Source organism: Hippopotamus amphibius, chromosome 14 (assembly GCF_030028045.1).
Source record: "Hippopotamus amphibius kiboko isolate mHipAmp2 chromosome 14, mHipAmp2.hap2, whole genome shotgun sequence".
Classification (NCBI taxonomy): domain Eukaryota; kingdom Metazoa; phylum Chordata; class Mammalia; order Artiodactyla; family Hippopotamidae; genus Hippopotamus; species Hippopotamus amphibius.
The window spans coordinates 540950-563300 of NC_080199.1; the positions used below are offsets into that span (position 1 = coordinate 540950).

Genomic DNA, 22351 nt, shown 5'->3' on the forward strand with positions numbered 1-22351 from the left:
GATTAAACGTTACATCTGAACTTAAAGGCAACTTTTTACAGTAAACTCAGCCTCATATCTACTAAATCTAAGGTGTGCAAAAGACCAAAGCTAATTCCATTTAAGAGAGTCCATGTATCAAAGGTGGGAAACACCTCCCACTTCTCCCGCTACAGACAAGGGGCCCCGGGAGCCAGCTCCCAGGTGCTGGGAGATGGAGCTGGCCCGGCCGTACCGTCTGTTCTCCTGAGGCACCTGGAATTCGGTCAAATTTCTAACGTCCGTCTACGGTTACACGCTAACAAGATGTCAAGGACAGAAAAAAAAAATCACCAACGACAACCACACTCAAGCATTTTCTCTCAGGCAGATTCTTCTCCTTTGAGGAAGACCTCAAGCAGCGCGTGTGAGCCGCCCCTGGCCGGAGGGGCGCCGAGGAGGGCTGGTCAAGGCGCAGGTGGAGGCCGCGTCCCCAGGTCACCAAGAAGGAATGACCTCAGAGGCAGGATGATAGAGAACAAAAAAGGCAGAGGTGACAAATGCAGGGGCACCCAGTAAGACACGCCCTGAAATACACCCACTGAACCTGGCAACTAGGCCCAAGTCTTCACGCCAAAGAGAAAAGAAAGCAAAGCCCACTGTTTCCAAGGACTCATGTGTTACTCTGTAACATATATTTTTTCATTTCACTGGTAATCCCAATTCTAATGAATTTTATCTGGCTTCCCAAGCAAAGTAGGTTAGCAAACGTAAGTGTGCATTTCTAAAGCTAGAATCCTGCCCAAACCAAGAAACAACAGCCTTCAGAAAGCAGGTACCGACAGAGCTTACAAAGCCACACGAGAACGCAGCAAAGAGCAGTGTCTGGCGGTCTGGTGGGGGCCGCCCGTGCCACGCACCTCAGCAGATCCACCACTGAGGACAGGAGAGCCACCACGCTCAGAATGACAATCACACGTCACCCACTAAAGACTGCACGCTGGCCCAGGAAGCTGTTCCACTTCAATACGTGTTCAGACACTCTGGGTCCCAACGTCTCCCAGAGAACCCACGGGTGCAGGACAGCTCGCTTCCTAACCGGGCAGGATAAATGAGCAGGGCTGACTTCACTGCACACTCTTCATACAACTCTAAGTAAATGTCACCACCTTAGACAAACAAACCGCTGACCAATCACAGTGACACCCAGCAATATCACTGATCTGTTATTTTACTGACTGAATTGCTAAGCTCCTACTGTTTCAAGGGAAAGAAAGAATTCAGACGTGCACACGTTTAGTATTTTTCAGAACCAAGACACAAATTTCAGGTGCATCGTTAACTGCACAGACCTAGACACACACGTTTTCTCCAAAAGATCTCAGAAAGAGATCCTCTTATAGGTTTCAAACTTCAGAAACATGCACCGCTGCACAGCGGGTGTGTGAGTAACCCCTCGGTCCACTTCCGGTTCCTTCCTCAGACAAGTTCCCGAAGTTAGTTAAACCTCTCCCTACAACACCGAGGGCAGTTATTCACTTCTACGAAAAGACTCGGAGAATTTTAGTTGTAGTCATACGAATGTTTCCACTGAAAAGAGCTTATACCATGAACATGAGACTGAAGTTATTTACAGGCCCTCAAGACATGAAACTTCTTCACAGACATCTCCTTTCACCTTCAAACTTGGCTACCAAATCCTACAACTACTAAACTGTAACATGTTTTTTCTTCAATAAATAGTGTTATTTTGTTGGTGTTAGTTTTAATTATAAAAAAAAGACACTTTGGATTTGTTGTGGTTTTATAATGAATTCTTAAAATTTCCACATCTTGAACAACTGACAACTGAACAACAGTAGCGCGGGTGACCTGGAGGCCGGGAGGAGAGCCTGCCCGGCTCACCGCGTGATGCCATTAACCAACTTTCTATTTTTTTGGCCACTCAGCTTGCGGGTCTCAGGTCCCCGACCAGGGGTTAAACCCCGGCCCTGGCAGTGAAAGCCCGGCATCCTAACCACCAGGCCACCAGGGAACTCCCTACACAACTTTCTTAAAATGAGAAACTGCAGAGCTGGAGAACAGACAGTGGTTGTCGGGGCCAGGGAAGGGGGGGCGGCTGGGGCCAGCAGGAGGGACCCTGAGGGGTGGACACGTCCTGTGTCCTGACAGTAGTGGTGGCCGCATGGGTTTGCACGTGTGACAGAATCGCACAGATCTACACACACACACACGTGCACGTCCCCGGTGCCCCGCGTGGCGGTGGGCTGTGTCTCTGCTGCTCCTTCTCAGGGTACAGCTCTGCAAGAGCTTCCACAGGGGACGCTGGGTGAGGGCTCTATAGGGTTTCTCTGTATTATTATTATTATTATTAATAATATTATTGGCTGTGCTGGGTCGTCTCTGCTACAGGCAGGCTTTCTCTAACTGTGGCGAGCGGGGGCTACTCTTCGCTGTGGTACTTGGGCTTCTCATTGCAGTGGCTTCTCTTGCTGTGGAACGTGGGTCCTAGAGCGCCTGGGCTTCAACAGCTGCGGTGCGTGAGCTCAGTAGGTGTGGCTCACGGGCTCTAGAGGGCAGGCTCCGTAGTTGCAGTGCACGGGCTTCGTTGCTCTGCAGCACGTGGGATCTTCCTGGACCAGGGCTTGAACCCGTGGCCCCTGCCTTGGCAGGTGGATTCTTAACCATGGCGCCACCAGGGACGTCCCTCTCTGTATTATTTTTTAAATCTGTATGTGACTCTATAATCATCTCAAAATAAAGTCTTTAGCACTCTCTGTGACGGCTTCCTGTTTCCCACTGCGCCGCTCCTGTCACGCTCACCGTCCACACTGCAAGGCGTGGCACCCATGCCCGGGACATTTTTAATATTTTAAAGCAGAAAACACCCTAACCCCAAAGGTTTTCTGGATGACTCAACTACAGTGAAACCCAAGGATACCTCCCACTGAGCGCAACAGCAAAGCCCACACCCTGAGCACAGCCCCTCGCCGACAGGTCCTATTTGCACAGATTCCAGTACTAGTTACAAGACACCTCCCCAGCTTCGCCAAATTTCTAGCAGGTTTTGGCTTGTTTTTATAAATGCGGAATAGTACCTAACTTTAAAATGGATGAGATTATTTGATTAAGAAAAAAATGTTTTAGAATAAAAACACAAATGGGTTCATCGTTACGCCTACTCAAGAACAAAAAAACTTCCAGTCGTCTTACACGAAAAGTCCAAGATCAGGTTTTTTCAGAGCAGAGTCACCAAGTTAAGATGTCTCTCTTGCCTCAACCCTGAGTTCTATCAAGACTGCGGTGTGTGTGGGACTCTCTCCTGGGACACCTGCTATTGGACCCACAGAGCCCTAGGCCATCGCTGGAGGCCCTTCAGAGAATGGGGAGGGGAGGGGGGCAGGGGAGGCAGAGGGGGACGCAGCACCTCCGCTTTTTTCCATGTCACATACTGGGCTAAAATGTAAACACCTGGCAGCTCTGCCGCCCAGGCTCCTACACACGTGTAGCCAGAGCACCCTTCATCTCTCCTCCTCAGGACCTTCCAGACCCACTGCCTCAGATTTACCAGATTCAACTGCTGAAAGCGTCTAGTTTATTGACAGCAAGCTCTGTCTGTGGGCAGCCACTGGGGTGGGGTTGGGTGGGACACAGGTCCTGGGACAGCCCACCCCTGGGGGAGGGCTGCGCGGCCACCCAGCTGAACACAGGCCCTAAGCGGGGTCGGGGGCTGACCTGGCACGGGGGCTCCAGGCAGGAATTCCGGAGCGAGCCTCGTGGGTGGGGTGGGATCAGGGTTAGCAGGTGCGGGACCTCTGGAAAAATGAAAGCATGAGACTTATTTGTAGCATCTCTTCCTGATGCCACAAGAACTTCCAGGCCGGGCACAAAATAGGCAACAAAGGAGGAGCCTGTGGAAGGATCCAAGGAAGCAAAGAAACCCCCCAATGGAAGCAATCCACCTCAGTGTAATCTGCAAAAGATTTTACTTGAAGAGCCCATTTTACACTTTAACAACTTAGTGATGTAAACTGTATTTCTTAAAAGATAAAACACATAATCCTGTAAATACAATTTATGGTTCACTTCTAATCAGTAAAAGAACTGGAGAATGAGTTTAAAATGGGGGAGAGGAAAGAAAAAAGAAAACTTTAAGGACAATGAAAACTTTTAAAGTATTTAATGTTAGTTAAACTGTACAAAAACCAAGCATTCCATTGATAAGCCTACCACCAAGACACCCTCTTTCTAAAAACTGACATCGTGAAAGAAATTTGGGACCAGTAAGGCACTAGGACACTCTGATCGGAAAAATGATCATTAAATCATCTCACTGTGAAAAAGGCTGTGAACTCAGAACCTCATTCCCCGTCGGTCCTACGGGGACCAAGTCACGGGGGGCGCACAGCACAGCGAGGGGGGCGCAGACCCAGGACAGCACCGGGCCGGCGCTTTGGGACAACGGGCCCTGCCACGGTCACACCTCAGGAACGTCTACGGACCCGGATCCGGATCCTTGCGTCTTCCCACACTCAGGAAAGCACTCAGTCATTCACGGGGAGACCTGTCCCCGGACAGGCGGCGACCCTCCAGGAGGCCCCCTCCCCAGCCCGGTGAGGGGCTGCCCCCGAATCACGCGGACACTCGGGGCTCACGTCGTGGGTCCTCCTCCGGGGACCGGGCGGGGCCGCCTGACACCTGGACAAGCGCGTGAGCGGGACCGAGGGCCGCACCGCGTTTGTGGAGGGGGGGTGGGGTGTGCAGCGCGCGGGGCCGGGACCCCCCAGGGGCTCGTGGAGCGGCGTTCCCGGAGCCGGGAGGGTGTAGACGGGCCAACCCAGCGGCCCGCAGCGTCCGCAGCCTCGCCAGCTCCGCCGGCGCCCCCATCGCGCCCTCCCCGCAACCCCGCGGCCGCCGCCAGGTGCGCGGGTCCGGAAAAGGGCGCTCAGGTGCAGCATCGCCCGCGCCGCGAAGCCCGGAGGAGGGGGAGCCGACGGGGCTGAGTGAGGACAGGGCAGGGGGAGACCCCTGGGAAGGAGGAAGCGAGACCCCTAGGGAGGGGGGGAGGCCAGACCCCCAGAGCGAGGAAGGGACCCCAAGAAGGGGACACCTGCGGAGGAGAGACCCCCGGGGAGGGGAGGGACCCCCCCAGGAAGGGGACACCTGGGACGAGGGACCCCCGGGGAGGGGAGGGACCCCCAAGAAGGGGACACCTGGGGAGGAGAGACCCCCGGGGACGAGAAGGGACCCCCCCCAGGAAGGGGACACCTGGGGAGCAGAGACCCCCGGGGACGAGAACGGACCCCCCCAGGAAGAAGACACCTGGGGAGCAGAGACCCCCGGGGAGGGGAGGGACCCCCCAGGAAGGGGACACCTGAGGAGGAGAGACCCCCGGGGAGGGGAGGGACCCCCCAGGAAAGGAACACCTGGGAGGAGGGACCCCCGGGGAGGGGAGGGACCCCCAGGAAGGGGACACCTGGGGAGCAGAGACACCCCCCGGGGGAGGGGAGGGACCCCCCAGGAAGGGGACACCTGGGGGGAGGGACCCCCAGAAAAGGACACCTGGGGAGGAGAGACCCCCCCAAGGAGGAGAGGGACCCCCCAGGAAGGGGACACCTGGGGGGAGGGACCCTCAGATAGAGGACACCTGGGGAGGAGAGACCCCCCGGGGAGGGACCCCGCCCAGGAAGGGGACCCCGCCCAGGAAGGGGACCCCTGGGGGGGGAGGGACGCCGGGGAGGGGACAGCAGACCTGGGGAAGGAGAGGACCTGAGCCCCGCGGGGAGCCGAGGAGAGGGAGCCCCCAGGGCCGCACCTCAGGCCGCGCAGCGCTCACCCGGACGTTCCGGCCGCGGCGCGTCCCGGGTCCGGCTCTCCAGAGGGGAGGACAGGGACGGGGCTTCTCCGCATCCCCTCCGTGGCGGCGGGGGACGGGGACGGGGACGGGGACCGGGTCAGGCTGGGGGAGGGCCCGGGCGGCCCGCCGTCCCCGCTGCAGCGCCCTCTGCGCCGACGCGGCCGAGGGGCGGGCGCGGCCCCTTTAAGGAGGCGGGGCGTGGGTTCCGAGCGCCCCGGCGCGGCGCGGTGCACGCCGGGAGCCGGAGGCGGCCCGGGGAGGCGCGGTGCACGCCGGGAGTCGGAGTCCCGCCGGCCTGAGCCGAGGCCGCCTCCCCGGCGGGCGTCGCGGGGCCGAGGGCCCGACGGCGACGGACGACGGGGCCCGGGCGCCTGCGCAGACGGCCGGGGCCGGCGGGACGCTGGGGAGCGGCGGAGCCGGCGGCCTTCGGCCACGTCGTCTGCCGCGGTGGGGGCCGCAGGGGAGGGGCCCGCTGTGCCCGGAGGCGGGCGGGGCGGCGGCGCACGGTGCCCGGGGACGCGGGGCGGGCGCCCGCCAGAGGGCCGGCCGGGCCGCGCCGTGGGCTCCGCTCTCGGCGGTGCGGCTGCGGGGCCGCCCGGCGGAGCGCGGAGGGCCTGGCCGGGGCGCAGCCGGAGGCCGCGGTGGGCGGCGGCCGCCCGTGTCCTCGCGCTGCCGGGCGTCCGGGAGAGTGGCGGGCGTGCGGGGACGCCGGGGGCCTGGAGCCGCCCTGCCGGGCGGGAGGAGCGGCCGGACGCCGCCGCGGGCCCGGGCACGTCCTCCCGGAAGCCGGGAGCGGGGCGCCGGCGCGGCCGCGCGCTCCAGCTCGGAGGGGCAGGGGCTGGGCGGGCAGGAGCCCGGCCCGCTGGGGAGGCGGCGGACGCGGGCGTGTGCCGGCGGGCGCGCGGGGCCGGCTCCGTGCCGCCACCCCCCGCCCGCTGCCCCCGAGGCCGTCAGGGCGGCTGCCGGCGGCGGGCGCAGCGTGCCTCCCCGGGCCGCCCCTTGTGAGGGGACCCTGAGAGGAGACCGTGGTGCCCTCGGTGTCTCCGGAAGGGCGTTTTAAGGATAACTTGTTTTCATCTTATATGTGGTCGGCCTGGGTGCCCTGTTCACGTACCTGATTTTTCACAAGGTCACACGTAAAATGTTTGAGGCTTTTTCCAGAGGTTAGAGAATCTATGTGACGTGTTTTCTGGATCATCCAGATTTTTATTTCAAGAGTTTTGTGCGTTTTAACAGGGTAAGACAGTGAAATGTGGAAAAAGCTCACCCACTTCCCTTAAAAGCTGCCGCTGGCAATTGAATTTCCTTAGCATGGTGAGCCTTAGCGAAGGCCATCAGAGTTTGAAGGGTAGACGGTGGCCCTGCCAATTCATGGACCTTTATTAATTTTAGATAGATTTAGTCCTGTCTAAGTGGACCCAGCGCTTTCTCTCCCCTGTGAGTTTTTAGTTTACAAGCCTTTTTTTCTAGAAAGCTCGGTGCCAGGTCCCTTTTTTACAAATTGCAACTTGAGTCTCTTTGTCACCTTTGGACATGAACCACATGTAGTCTTTAGATTTAGCTGTCGGTTATTGTTTTAATCACTGCAGGGGTAACGGTGAGTCATTGGAACTTTATAGACGGTCCCCTCCCCTGTCGTCCTGGCCAGAGGCCTGCTCTGGGCTCAGCGTGGACCCCTGGCTGCTGGTGTGCACTCACAGCTGCCACCTTTGTGTCACTTTGAGGTTCAAGGTGGTAGGGTCTGTCTTGGGACATTTCGGGCACTTGGAATAGGTCGATTCTCTGCACGTCTCCCCGCTTTGTAACTCACGCGGTGACAACTGAGATGCTTTGAGTGGCCTGGGGCCACGTGCTGCTCCTGCCCCTCTCATCCAAGACGTCACGGAAGGTGTTCTGCTTTATACTGTCGTGTAGCCGTTTGGTCCGATTTAGGAGAGGCTGCAAGAGGGGAGACCTCCTGTCTTCCAGGTGTCGGTCAGCATGTCCTTGGCAGGGATCCTCCGATTGTGTCCTTCAGTCACCTGAGTGAACATTACTCTGTTGACTCATCTGGGAGATTCTCAGGGCGCTGGGTTGAATTTTTTTGAGGTGGAATCACATAGCATAACGTCAATAACTCTCTGGAAGTGTACCGTTCAACGGTGCGTAGGGCCTGTGCCCCGTGGGGCCACCATCACCTCCGTCTCGTTCCAGAACATCTTCATCCCCGGAAGGAAGGCCACCCCATCAGCGGTCCCTCCCCTCCTCCCTCCCCCAGGCCCTGGCAACACCGTCCGCCCTTCATCTCGGGACTGGCCTGTGCTGGACATGGCTCGTGGGTGGAATCCCACAGTGTGTGACCATTTGCGTCTGACTTCCTTTGTTCAGCATCATGTCTTTGAGGCCCACCCGTATCGTAGCACATATCAGTACTTCATGCTTTTTTATGGCTGAGTTCCCTTGTATGCACGTCCCAAATTCTGCTTTATGAGCCTGACAGAATGTTACAGTCTAGCATTGATGGCAGTTTCCACAGTAAACATGTCGTGGTTCTCCTGAACAGTGCAGCGTTTTGGGGTCGAACACCTGTCATTGTCTTAAGGTATCTGAGGTGAGCCTTGGCTTTGCCCACCTCCCACGGGGAGGCCATCAGTGTCATCAAAGACGCCAGCTCTATCTTTTGTCAGTTTACGGTCGGGGCCTTTGGGATCTGCCCTCATCGAGCTAAATTTAATCTTCCCAGAGAACAGACCCGTGAACTCTGCTTTTTCTCAAAGGCTGAATTTCAGGAGCTAACGTGGAGAGTATCCACCCTGCGTGTGCCGCTGGCGCCCGGACTGTGGCTGCCGTCGCAGGCTAGCTGTGGGTTTGTAGATGCAGCGGTGGAGCCTGGCGCGCCTGTCTGTTCGCATGGTGCTCTCCCTGCGGCAGAGACCAGCACCTCCTCACCTAGCTCTGGGGTTCTTAGCCCGCGTTCCGCCTTCCCAAGCCTCTGAGAAGCCAAGATGGCCCTAAAAGGTCCGTGAAAAACCTGAATTTCTGTGCCAGACCACATGCCCACCTGCGTACCACATGTGTTTTCCCAGAGAGAGGATTCGTGCTTTCGTCAGATTCCAAAAGGGACCCAGGACCCCAAATGATCAACAGTCATTACTCTAAGTAGCCAAAATATTAATTTCCTGGGTTACTCCAGGTCAGCAGTTCTCAAACTTTTAAGTCCCAGGCCCCCTATACACGTTAAAAAATTATCGGGCGTGTAGCCATCAGTATTTACCATATTAGAAATTAAAATGGAAAGTTAAAAAATATTTATGTTTAAAAACAATAGTAAACCCGTTACATATTCATATTACTTTTTTGCAAACATCTCTAATAAAAGTTAGGTTCTCCAGTCTTGTGTGCTCAGTCTGTTGTGCTGTCACCAGTCAGGCAGCCTCTGGAAGCCTCTTCTATTCACCAATGAGAGTGAGAAAGGTGGGGAGCGGCTTGGAGGCATTTTGAATATAGTTTTGTGACCATGGAACCCCTGAAAGGCCTTATGGGGTCTTCAGCCACACTTGGAGGGCAGCGTGTGTGGACCCTGCTCAGTTGTCCTCTGCTCCTGTGACACCAGCGGGCACTGAGGGAGGCCTTAGCAAGAAGCTTTGGAAGCTTGCTCTGCTGTTTACTGTTGGCATTTTGGTGAGGAGCTGGTCTGGTACAAGGGAGACAGCGCATGTCGCCTCTCCCAGTTTCAGTGCTGGGGGAGCTAGGTCACTTTAGGGCCACTGGTGGGTTTTTAAATCTTATGAAAACAGATTTTCCTGACTGATCCTCTTTTCTTCTTTGCTTTGGCAACTGAGGAGCTAATTTTCAGCTCACTTTCATCTCTCAAAACATGGTACGCACATCTGTATCTCATTTCTGGCTTTCTTATTTTCCTTATTTCCTCTCAATTTCTTCATCTACATCTTGTTTTCCAATTATATATTTCTGTAAATTATAACTTATTCTCTGTGCTTCCGTAAACTGTCATCTTTTTTTTGAAGACTGAGTATAAATCCTCTTAAGTAAAACTTTTTCCTTTATCGTATTATTGTGTAAAGTGTCTTTATACACTATTAGCGCCCAGTAGAGTATAGAGTCCATTTTGATTTACAGAAATGAGTGAATCACTGTCATTTCTGCTGTCATTTTCCTTGGATTACTTTAGATAAATCAAACCTTGCCCATCCGCTATCTGGAAGCACTAGGATGCTGTTTGGTCCATCATATACTATATATAGTAGAGTTGGGTGGCAGTTCAGTTATTTCCTGCCCGCCCACGGCCTCTGTCCTCTTTGCCCATTTTATTTCTGTCTCATGTACACAGGCGTTCTCAGCATCCGTGTCGTCTTCATTTAATCACAACAGGCTTTGGTGCCTGCTTTCGGAGCTTCTAGAAATTATTTTCACACAGTTCTTTGTTATGTGTGTTTGTTTTTATCAGTGTTCTGCTAATTTTAAACAGATGAAAACTTAAAATAATGATGTTTGCAAACTATGAGACCCTCCTCCTGGTCATTAGGGCCTGAAATTGGTTCAGGCCGAGCTGGGCCCCCAGGTGGGCCGATGGTGACGTGGTCAGGGCTCGGCTCACGCACCCTGCCTCACTCTGTCAGAGGGTACACGTGTGTCATAAAGAGGGATCTCACTGGGACTGAGGAAGAAAATAGCATCCTACTTCATGCAGAGTGAACCGGATAGAGATCAAAATGTATTTTATAGAAAATATTGATTCTTCTAATTTGGGGGTGATTAGATTTTGTGTATTTGTTACTATATAGATGCTGTCATGTGGACTTTCAGGAGGCTGTGCAGCCTTCTAACTGATGAAGAGCGAGGTTTTGTCTTCCTGTAATTCTCAAGTGAAGTCCAGTCACCCAAGGAAAAATCAAGTCCAGTTACAATGTAGGCATTAGCGATGGGGCTGAAACAGCTCTCTGGACTGGCCTCATTGGCCTTTCTGCTTCTTTTGCTTCCCAAAGCATAATCCTAAATCATCTCAGAAAGACAGGTTCCGCCAGTTCATGGCATTTACTCAGGCTGGCGCGAGGACTGCCGTCCACTGCTTAGCGCAGAGTGGGTGGAAACTGGACGTGGCCACAGACAGCTTCTTCCACAACCTGGACTCATTCCACAAGGACTCCATGAGAACCTCCGTGGACAGGAAGAAGCTGGAGCAGCTGTATAACAGGTACAGAGGTAAGGGGCGCAGTGGCGACCGCGTCCATCTGCAGGGAGCAGGGTAGCTGTTCCAGAGTCTCGGGGGCCGTGTCCCAAGCCCTCCGAGGTGCTGCCCCATCCCTCGCTCCTGCGCAGCTGCGGTTCAGTCAGGTTAAGCGGATCCGTGGCTGTGGATGGCTCGAGGCTAGGGTGGGATGAGACGTCTGGGGTCTGAAGGCTGATCGGCAGCGAGCCCTCCTGCACGTGGCCTGCGCGGAGGCTCACCTGCCCGCAGGCAGCTGTGGGCGGTCACCGCTCGGAGGCTTGGTGTCCAGGCCAAGGTGGCTCCCCCCGTGAAGACGGTGTGTTTCCCCAGCACGTCCATCTAGGTAGGAGTCCCTGGTGAGAAGGCTGTTTGAGGATTATCCCAGATCGTGAGTGTGGTTCTGACGCGAGGGTAGCACCTGCCCTTAACACCGTGTGGTGGTGGTTGAGCCCTGGAACAGCTCCTGCTGCAGAAGCTTCTGGAAAAGCTCTTGGCAGAAAAGCCTTTGTGTTGTAAGTTGGGGACAGTTGTTATTTTTATTGAAATCGGCACTTAGAATAGAGCTTCCCCTGTCAAAATACAGTCATGCTGCAAAAATAAGTCTGCACGATGAGTCTGTGCAGATTCAGACGGCTCAGCAGGCTTTAAATTCCGCGTCAAATGTCAGGTCTGTGCTGTAATGGGAGCAGTGGCAACGGTTCAAGGGTCGATTTATTTTTTCTTTCTAGCAGTTTCTAAGCTTGATCTTACATTTCCAAAACTTAAAAATAAAACCTCTCATTTGAACACAACTGGAATGGCTCCCTTGTCTTTCAGTTCTTGTTTATTATTTTCATTTTTTGCTTTTGAAAATACTGTGTATAGTGTAATCTATTTAGATGCAAAAAACCAATTGAAAATTGCATTCTTTAAAAAAAAAATCTTGGTTCAGGAACATATTCTGAGGTTAAAAAAACAGATTTGCACTTGTATTTCTCCAAAAATGAGCATTATTTTCAGTGTGCTTTGAATTTTTTTGGCTAAGTTAATTACTGAGCTAATTTTGTAAGTCATATGCTATGCAGATTTTTCAAGTTATTCAGATATGTGCAGCTGCCTTTGGAAGAATATTTTTGTATGAAAATTATCTTTATTCTCTAGTTTAAGCTTCATGCCTTCATCATTTAATTTTATCCTTGCAGTTCTAGTCATTTAAAGTAGACATATGGTACAATCATTTTGGGCCCTAAAAATACATGTATAGTTCAGAGACTATTAACAAGTAGAACATCCATTGTTACAATGTATACAAATGAATGAGTGTGTCCAAACTACTTTCAAGCATCCAGTATTGTATATGAAGTTCATTGGGACACTTATTAGCTTATTAGGTGAGGGTGTCATAGACCCATTTTTCGATCATCCTGAAGGCCTGCCGTGTTGGGAGCACAGGCTTGAGTCAGAAGGTGCGCGGGAGCCCATGTCCTGTGCGCCCACAGGGTCTCACGGACATGGGAGCGTAGAGCTGGAAGGGTCTGTGTGATTTTGCTCACTAAAGGCAGGTCAGCAGTTCTTTTGTAACTACATATATGTATATAAATGTGGTGCTGAGCACTGTTTTATTTTGTGTGATGGAAGGAGAGTTTGTTGCACTTAACCTTCCTTTGCGTGAAGGTGCCACAGGCCTGCTTCTCGCACCTTCCCTAGCAGCAGGTGGCCGTCATTGCGATGCCAGTCAGGAGAGACGGGCTGCAGTCATGGGGCCTCGCGTGGCAAGGGCTTGCTGATTCTTTTAACAGATTTCACTGTTTGATTTTCCCATGGAGAAATGCTAAGTTCCTTCATTTTATTTCTAAACTGGAAATTGGGGGGTGGGGGGGACTGAATTTCTAAGCTGTTAAACACGGGTGCGGAATCTAAATGACTGCAAAATAAGTATTCTGCAATGGCATTAGCACTATAGCAAATGAAATCACTTTTAAAAGAAAAGCGTCTTTCTTTTGCTTTGACAAAGTGGTGATAAAAACTTAAAAAATATTTTGAATACTTTCCCAGTGCAGTGTTTTTCATAGCAGTTTGCCTTTGGGCAAGGTAAAATTCTGTAAACTTGAAATTTTATTTTACTTCAGGGAAATTAATTTTTTTCTTAATGATGAAGTCTTCAAAGAAGACTTCCCCCCCACTCACCCCGCGAAAACCCTAGATTTTAAACCTAGGGTTAAAAACAGGAGCCCTAGATTTTAAAAATAGGAGTATTTTCTGAATAAATTATTACTTGCTGCTCTTTCTTTCATATAAATAGTAGAAACTTATAGTGTATTGATTGATGTATTTGAAACATGCTTGCCAGAACTATGCAGTAAAAGTATGATTCTTGCCACCCATTTTAGTAATGCTTTTCAAAATACGCAAAGCTTTAACATCTTTTTCCCTTAATTTAACTATAGACACATAAGATGAAAATAAAATTGGAATTGATGGAATTCAACAGTTTTGTGATGATTTAAGCCTAGATCCTGCCAGTATCACTGTTTTGGTTATAGCGTGGAAATTCAGGGCTGTGACTCACTGTGAATTTAGCAAAAGGAATTTGTAGATGGCATGGCAGAGCTTGGGTAAGTAAATCAGTCTCAGTTTAAACATTTCAGAAAGAAAAAATCCTTCAACATTACTTATTTTTCAGCAACCTATAAATTTCATATCACTGTATGTCCTTCGTATAGTTTACAAATTTCTTATGCATTTGTACTATTAAACCTTTGGTTTTCTTTTAAATTCCAGTTGAAGCTTTGTTCAGTGTTTTTATTCAGATTAATTTCTTTTGTAACATTTTCTCCTTTTTAATTTTTTCCTTCCGGTTTTGAATTGACAGTAAACATCCAGATGTTTTTGTTTGTGTTCATTTAGTTTATTTCACTGTACTGTGTGCTGAATATGTAATGTGTTGTGTTGCTATATTCAGCATTAATAAAACGTCATTCTGTCTTTCTGCTTGTAACACTTCTCTGCTCTACCTACAGGGTTGGGATAAAAGCTTCACTAATCCCTTAAGATGGTTCTTACTTGTTAGATGCGTCAGAAAGAAATGAAAGCACGTAACATAAATGTCTTCTAAGCATTAAGCTTGTTGAATGGCTTCATGAGGTGTGCAGAAGCCGGCTGCTGACTTGCTGATACTCTGATATCTCAGTGTTGACAACTTAAACTCACTTATTTTTAGCTCCCAAAGGAGCTCAAAAGCCTTCGGTAAACATGTTCTGAGGCTGAGCGGACAGGGTGCTTGTTTTCACTAAATCCATGAGTCTGTTGAGATGATAAACTCTGTGAGACTTTATTTCTAGTATCTAACTGCATTCCTGGTAGGTGAATAAAACCCACTGCACAAGAGGTATCATTGTAGCAACGTTGTAATGGCACATGTGCTCCGGTTCTTTGCACCTAGGGAAGCCTGGGTGAGTTACCAGTAGTTTTAGAGTGGGAAAGACCTGTTAAAAACCCTTCCTTTGGCGTTGAACTACACACTATCCCACCTGTTAAAATCTCCCCAAAATGGGAAATTTTGGAAATAAGTGCTTCTTATAGAGACAGTGGCATTTCTTAGACATTGTCTAGAAATACGCCGTACAAGTAAAATTTTTAAATTCCTGTCTGTTATCCTGTGAAGTGTCGCAACTTAAAAAACATATTTTAAAGATTTCGAGTGAATCTTCCCAAAAGGTTGTGGATAATCCCACGCACTCCTGTGTGGCGTGTACAGAACATGATTTATGCTGCAAGTTAGTGATGGTTAGAGAGCTGCTCTCTCTCTACACCTCATGGGGCAGCTAAAGGTGAAAGTATTTTTTAAAATATTAAAAGTATTGTGAGTGTATGAGTGAACTATATTGTGGAGATAACCTGTGTTTAGAGATGAGAAGGACTGTTTGTGTCTGGTCTGCATAGCACTAAGCTCTAAAAATACTTTGGCTTTTGTGTCTGCTCTGTTATGATTTCTTCACATGCTTTGCTGGCTGTTAACTCCCGACTGCGGGTAGAATACCTGCCTTTAACAGTTAATTCTACATCCTTTCTTTGGGGCTGGAGGGTTCTTAGATAAACTGAATAAACTTTATGAAATACCTTGACATCTTTTTAAAAACAAAAAATTGTCTGTGTGGATCTTCTCTGTTGTATTCCATGGGTCTTTTCATCTGTCTTTAACCCAACACCACATATTCTTAATTATTGTAGCCTTAGAGTAAGTCTTGAATTAGTAAAGTCTTCCTACTTTGTTCATCTACTGCAAGATTGTTAGTCAATTTTTATTGTTTCAGTGTTGAAAACAAATGATGCTGAAACAACTGGGTAAATGTGAAAAAATTTAACCTCAGTCCCTCCTTCATACCACATATGAAAATCAGTTGGGGCTGGATTGTAGACCTGTACAAGACACTGAAAACCGTGAAGTTTTAGACAAAACATTGAGACTATCTTTGAAACCTTGGGTTAAGCAACACTTTTTCAGAGAAGACATAAAAAGCACCAGCCATAAAGGAAAAAATTGGTACATTGGACTCCATCAACGTTAAAAACTTCTGCTTATCAAAAGGTGATATTAGGAAAATGAAAGAGATAAAACAGTGGGAGAAAATATTCGTTCTCTATATATAATTTCTAAATAATAGAGCAAAGAATAAAGTAATTTTAAAATTCAATCCGAAAGAATCCAAAAAAGACACAAGGAAAACTAGCTTATAGCAGGACAAATAGCAAGCACGTGATAAAATGGAGGATTTAAGCCTAAAAATGTCAGCATTTGCATAATTACGTTAAATGTGAGTGAATTAAATGTAAGATGGATTTTTTTAAATCAGCTACCATGTGTACTGTTTACAATAGAGACAACTAAGACATAAGGGCAGAGAACAATTTAAAGAACAGAAGCTGAGATTAAGCAAACGTCAACCCCAAAAAAGGCTCATGTGGCTGTTGACATTAAAACAAGCTTTAAAGCAAAAAGTAATTCTAGAGAGAATGAAGGACATTTCTTTTTCTTTCTTTCTTTCTTTTTTTGGTGGAAAAAGAAAGGGTGCTTTATTCAGGAGGCCAGCAACCTGGGAAGATGGTGGACCAGTGTCCTCAGACCATCTCCAAGCTGCTGGTTACGGGACAGAAGCTGTAAAAGGGGGTCTCAGGTGTGTACAGGCTGGGAGGTGGGCTACACGCCGAACAGGACAGTCAGCTCCAGGGATCATCTCAAGACTGCTCCTGCAGCGGTCTGGCCAGCATCATCTCCATGGTCTTATGCACAGTTCATCTTCTGTTCCAGGGTGGGTCTGATTCCACCTGCGTAAACCCTGGACCTCTGTGTTCCTGGTCATTTTCAGCTGTGGATACACATCCCAGGAGTTCTTGGTTCTCCCAGCTCCGGCCTAGGCGGGCAGAGCAGGATGGTATTTAGCAGCTGGTATCACGTTTCCAGAAGACCTCACGTGATGTCTCAACTGGAGACATTTTGACAAAGAGGAACCAACCAGTATATACGTGGAGGAGACAACAAGGTGAGTAAAGTTATGTTTATGAATTAAGGAGCAGAGGAAAGAAGGGAGGAAGAGAGGAGAGGGGGGGAGGAAGGAAGGAAGGAGGAAGGAGGGAGGGAAGGAGGAGGGAGGGAGGGAAGAAAGGGAGGGGGAGTCTGAAGGACATTTATTAATGATAAAACTTTTATTTCACCAAGGGGGTAATAGTTTATTTAAGGCAGAAATTAACACTCTAAAGAGAAAGGTACAAATCTACAAGCAAAGTGGGGAATTCTCACTTTTTACCAGCTGGTAGACTAAGTGGATGAAAAATCAGTAAGAAAGTAGATTTGGAAGAGGAAATAGAACGTTGTCCTTGATGTGGAAGAATATGTATTCTTTTCAAAAAGAACATTTATAAATAGTGACCGTAAACTGGCCATGATGTAAGTTGCTGCAAATTTCAAAGACCTGAGCTGATATAAAGCATGTTTTCTGACCATAGTACAATTAAGTGAGGAAGGTAACAGAAAGATAGGTTCAAATATATGTGGATATTGTGCCTCTGAGTAACGCTTGGGTTGAGAAAGACGTTATCATGGAAATTAGAAAGTATTTTGAGTGATAAAACACTACACGTGAAAAGTTGCGGGATTCAGCTTCTTAAATGCATATTTTAGAAAGAAAAGTTGAAAATCAGTAAGAAAAGCATCCGTCTCAACACGTATAAAGAGAGCAGGAAATTAAACTCAGAGTGCAGACAGAAGGAATTAATATATTTAAACAGGCAGTAACTTAATGAAAATTTTTAAAAGTTGGAAGTAGAAAGGATGCGTGAGGCCAAAAGCTTGTTATTTGAAAGTAACAAATAACAACCAATATAGAAAGGAAAGGGGTGCATCACTGTAGACCCTACAGATTAAAGGATGAGAGTGTCATGAACAACATTGTGCTAGTAAATTTGAAAACCTAAATGAAATATAGAAGTTCTTTTAAAAATGACAACTTACTGCACTGGGCACATGATGAAGTAGTCCCATAAGTCTTAGAGAATCTGAACCCGTGACTTAAAACCTTTTCCAGGAGAAAACTCGGCCAGGATTGGCTCACTGGCACATCCTACCAAGCTTTTAATGAAGAGAATAACACCGATTTCACACCACCTCTTGCAGAGAAGAGCACAGGAAGAAATACTCCCAATGTGTTTGGAGGCCAGCACAACCTAGATAATAGAGCTGGGAAGGACGTTTTGAGAATGGAAAATTACAGGCCACCCTCGGCTGTGAGAATCAAGATGCATACGACCAACACACGATGCAGAAACCCTAGGCAAGTTCTCAGCAAAGTAAGTCTAGCCCCCAAAACAAAGCAACCAAGAAACCAGGATAACTCGTCACGACAAAGCTTGTTGTAGTCCAGGAACGCAAGATTTGTTTAACATTACGAAGCTGATCAATGTAGTTTATCACAGTACCAGAGAAGGGAGGGCGCGTGTGGTCTCAGCGAAGAACATGGGACTATTCAAGCTTCAGTAACTAAGAGTGCATGGTGTTGGGGGCCAGAGTAGATGCAGAGCCCAGAAACAAATCCATGTGTACAGGAACACTTGATTTATGGCAGAGGAGGCCCTTTAGAGAGGCGGAGAAGGGACAGCTTTTCAGTAAACGGTCCTGGGAGAATTGGTTAGTCGTATGGGAAAAAAACGCATCTCGATCTCCACCTCACACTGTACATGGAAGCCAGTTCAAGTGGGTTGTAGATTTCAGGGTGAGAGGCTGAAGGCAGAAACCTTTAGAAAATAATGGAGGAGTATATCTTTACGGCCATGCAGTAGGGCAGGTTGTGAAATGTCATCAGAAATCACTGTAGAGAAGACTGATAGCGGGTATGACACTAAAGTAAGAACGTCTGATCAAGAAACAGCATCGAGAAGTGCAGCATCCCCGGGAGGGGCGGGGTGCGTGATGTGTAGAGAATTCCCACAGAACAAGAAAACCCAGTTGAGGGTGCGCAGCAGGCTTGACCAAGCCCTTCACGGAAGATGCTTTCCAAGCGGCCAGGCGGGTGCGCAGCCTGGTTCACGGGGGTATGCAAATTAAAACACAACGAAATAGGGCCTCACAGCTCACGCTTCCAGGACAGCTCCAGAAAGCACGGGTGGGCAGTCAGCTTGGAGCACCGCTTGACAAGACGTGTGAAATCGTGGGTGGGTGTCTGCCTCGCAACACACCCACTCGCATGCCAGGGTACACGTACAGAAACCTTTCACCAGCACTCTCTGTGACCAGAAAACTAGAAACAGCCAAAGGCTTTACCATCAGTAGCACGTAGGTGTTTTAAAATATGAACGTGGTGGCGTGCTGGGTGGCAACGGAAATGAACCAAGCAGACCCACGTGTGGTGCAGAAATCCAGACGCAAAAGAACCCACCGGGAGCTCCCACGTGTAAACTTCGAAGCAGGGACTCAGCCGCCAGGGAGCACGCGTCCAGCCGACGGCGGCGTGAGGAAGAGCGGGGAGTGGTGGCCGCCTGCAGGAGGGGCACCGTGACGGGCGCGCAGGGCCGACGCCCAGCCAGGTGCCTCTGCCCGCCCCGCCTGCCGCACTTGGGCTCGCGGGTCAGTGAAGTGTGGCTTCTGGTCTCTTTCTTGCCGTGCCGTCGAAATAAACGACAGATTTTACATTTTGCTATTCTACATTTCTGCTTTAACAAGGGCTTTTAAATACCCCTAAAGGTTGTTGACTTTTTGGAGGAAAATACAATTTTAAAGCAATAGAGTGGTTTTTTTTTTTAATAAATTTATTTATTTAATTGGCTGTGTTGGGTCTTCGTTGCTGCACACGGGCTTTCTCCAGATGTGAGGAGCCCGGGGCTACTCTTCCTTGTGGCGCACGGGCTTCGTTGCTCCGAGGCATGTGGGATCTTCTTGGGGCAGGGATGGAACCCGTGTCCCCTGCGTTGGCAGGCGGATTCTTAACCACTGCGCCACCAGGGACGTCCCTAGAGTGGTGTTTTATTATACTTGATATTTTAAATCCAACCTGCTGTACTAAACAGTCCGCTGGATGCAGGGGCTTCAGTGCTGCAGCCTGTCTCCCCTGGGACAGTACAGGCTCCAGGGGACTCCGCTCTGCCGTGACTGAGAGCCTGTCTTCCCGTCTTGTCACTGTCATGTCTGGGCGTTGGGCTCTGTGCGGTCCCAGCCGCAGGGCTAACTCCGGTCTGTATTCCAGCCCACACAGCGGAGGGCGGGCAAGCAGTTTTTGTTTCCTTTTTTTCTTCTTTTAATGGCATCTCTATTAAGATACAATTCATGGTCCATACACGTCAGTACAAGTCAGTGCATTTGGCTTCTCCACAGCTGTGTGGGCACCACCGCAATCAGGTTTAGCCATTTCAGGTCCTTTCAGCCAAAGAAGGGACCCACGAGAACTCCACGCCCTTAGAACCGAGCCTCAGGGGAGTTGGGGGGGGCACCTGGGGCTGGGAGGCTGTCTGTCCGCCCCCCACGGTCCACAGCAAAGCTCTGTCTCCTGTCGCAGGTGCAACAGCGCGGAGCGGCCGAAAGCTCTCCTGCCGAGACTGGAGCAGCAGGAGCTTAAGAACACAGTGACGTTCGAGGACCTTTACGCGTCCACCTCCACCTGTGCTAAGAGCCCTGGGCAGAAGGGGCCAGGTGAGCATAAACCCGAACGTGCCCGTGTCTCTCGCCACTGATGGGCTCCACGCGCACCGGGACCAGCACCTCAACCATCAGTCCCTCTCGACTGTGGGGCTGAGTGTAACACAGTCTGAAATGTAAACTCACTTTCAGACGCTCTGTATTCTCTCACGGGATACGTAGTTGGCTAACGGGTTGGAGACATCAGCAGGTGATACTGAGAACAGGCTGGTGGCCAGGCGACGGTCACCCCGTCCTGGACTGGAGATTTAAAGTTAACCTACTTACGCCGGTTCTGACGTGTCTCGGATTACATTTTAGTACTTCTTTCAGAGATGCGTGATTTTCCCAAAATACAACTTGAGTGTTACTACATACGGTACGTGCAGAAAAATTTTAACTTACATTTCCAGTTGGAGCTTTTGGTTTCTTGGAGCATATAAAATCTGCTTATTTGTGTGGGTTTTCCCCTGAGTGCTGTATAGTTTATTTCTGTTCTGTCTTTCTAAAAATCAATCTATATTGACCTATGTTTTGTTGCCTGATGGAAAATCTCTTACAAGTTTGGAGGAAGGAATTACGTGGCCCTTAAAATAGAGATTAAACAGGTACGTTAGAAAATACATTTTGAGGAAGAATTTGTGTAATAAAAGCAATATTATAAGACGCCTAAAATTAGCTGGGGAGCCCGAGAGGGACTTGAAAGTCCATAGGTCGAAAACTCCACAGCAGACGTTTGGCTTCAGGTCTGATTTTCCAGGTGCTGTGCGTGTCTGCAGGCGCGTGTGCAGCAGACCTCCTCACCGTCGGCCTCGGCCATCCTACCTTTCTCCTCCTAGCAGCACAGCAGGAGGGCAGAGGTGGCAGCAGGGCCCCATGCCGCGTCTGGGAGGCCCAGGTGTCTCAGGCATCATCTCCTCGCTCCCGCGGCCCTTTTGTCTCCTCCGGGCTTGTGGGTCTGTGCTGTCACGCGGGCGCTTTGCGCTGTGGTGAGAGTCCTGTCAACTCTGTGACACTCCCTCGCCCCGGGGTGGCCTGCCCTCTGGACGGGTTTCCTGCCCTGCGTGCTGCCCACACGTCACGCAGCGCAAGGGCCCAGTCAGGAACGCCCCTGGACGGATCTGCTTACCCCTCCGTGCGGTGGAGGCCGAGACCCGCTAGAGACTGTGGGGCATCTGTTGCTGTCGCGGGAGCTGGGGGCGGAGGAGGCCTGCCCTGTGAAGGTCTGCGGGGCCCCAGGAGGAAGGTCCCCACACGGAGCCTTGTGACGAGGACGGTCACCTTCCGTGTGTCCTGACGTCAGTGAGGACCTGGCCTCGACGCGGAGCACAGACGGGAGGGGAGGGGAGGGGAGTCCCCGCAGCGCGGCCGGGAGGACAGTGACGGCAGGCGGCCGGGTCCCATCCTGGGCGGGCAGGGGCAGAGCCGCCCGGAGAGGCGTGCCCCCGGGGCGTCTGGAGGGCCGGCGCGCGGGCGAGACCGAGGCCCTGGCCCGGGGCCCTGGCGCCCTGACAAGTTCAGGTGCTGTCGGGGGGTCCGCGCGGAGTGGGGGCGCTGGACTCGGTTCCCGGGAAATGCCCGCGCTTGGCCGGCTCTCGAGGGAAGCCTCGGCCTGGGGCCCCACCACTGCCTCCGCCCTGGGCGCCGCCCTCCCTCCCTGCCTCCTCTGCCCCCACGCGTCCAGACTCAGGCCTGGCCGCAGTGGGCAGCCTGGCTTGCGTTTGCACCTTTCACCTCGTTCCTGGAGGGAAAGGTAGAAAGCGGCCTTCATCGGGCAGGTTTGGAGCCCACCCTCCTGTCCCGTGCGGTCACAGCTCCTGGCCGGGCCGCCCGAAGTGACCTGAGAGCCCGGGGACGGTGCCCGGGGCGCTGGGAGGCTGCAGGGTCCTGGGGGCTGCGGCCCAGCTCCCCGCTCCGTCTCACCGTTGCGGCCGGTGGGGACAGGGCGGACGGTCAGAGTGGGGTCCAGTCTGTCCGGGCCTGTCTGTCCTCTCGGGTCACTCCCGGCGTTCTCCTCCGAGCTCTGGGGTCTTCGCGTCCTCGGGCCCCTCCAGGACCCACCTGTAACCAGCGTCGTGGCCAGGGCGTTCCTGCATCGTGCACCTCATGGGGTTCGGTCTGGGTCTGGGTGCTTCGTACCATGCGTGTGTATTATACAAGGAAAGTGCACTACGGTTCCTGAAATCCG

General features: G+C 50.9%; 1 protein-coding gene and 1 long non-coding RNA gene across 14 annotated transcripts in view; one reads left to right on the top strand and one right to left on the bottom strand.

Annotated features, from left to right (window-relative positions):
• Positions 1 to 6076, bottom strand: part of TMCO3 (transmembrane and coiled-coil domains 3) — a 28638-nt gene extending 22562 nt beyond the window's left edge. For 4 of the 10 annotated variants that reach the window (XR_009048957.1, XM_057707044.1, XM_057707043.1 and 1 more), the window contains exons 1-2: positions 5795 to 6035; positions 3694 to 3773 (exon numbers count right to left, since the gene is read on the bottom strand). Coding sequence is in view for 6 of the 10 variants with exons in the window: in XM_057707044.1 (XP_057563027.1) it covers positions 3694 to 3773; positions 5795 to 5868 (154 nt within the window). In the remaining 4 variants the exon portion in view is untranslated. Of the gene's footprint in view, positions 1 to 3693; positions 3774 to 5794 lie in introns of all 10 variants that reach the window. The other 6 variants (XR_009048955.1, XR_009048956.1, XM_057707045.1 and 3 more) reach the window with 6 other exon arrangements.
• Positions 6077 to 6821: 745 nt separating this feature from the next.
• Positions 6822 to 21640, top strand: LOC130835503 (uncharacterized). 4 transcript variants are annotated; one of them, XR_009048961.1, is made up of 4 exons: positions 6822 to 13618; positions 16067 to 16543; positions 17585 to 17846; positions 20045 to 21640. It is a non-coding gene; the product is annotated as an uncharacterized LOC130835503 (long non-coding RNA). The 4 variants fall into 4 exon arrangements; XR_009048959.1 differs by lacking the exon at positions 20045 to 21640 and having other exon boundaries at positions 6822 to 8812; positions 10600 to 13618; positions 17585 to 19661; XR_009048960.1 differs by lacking the exon at positions 20045 to 21640 and having other exon boundaries at positions 16067 to 16177; positions 16312 to 16543; positions 17585 to 19617.
• The last annotated feature ends 711 nt before the right edge of the window (positions 21641 to 22351 follow it).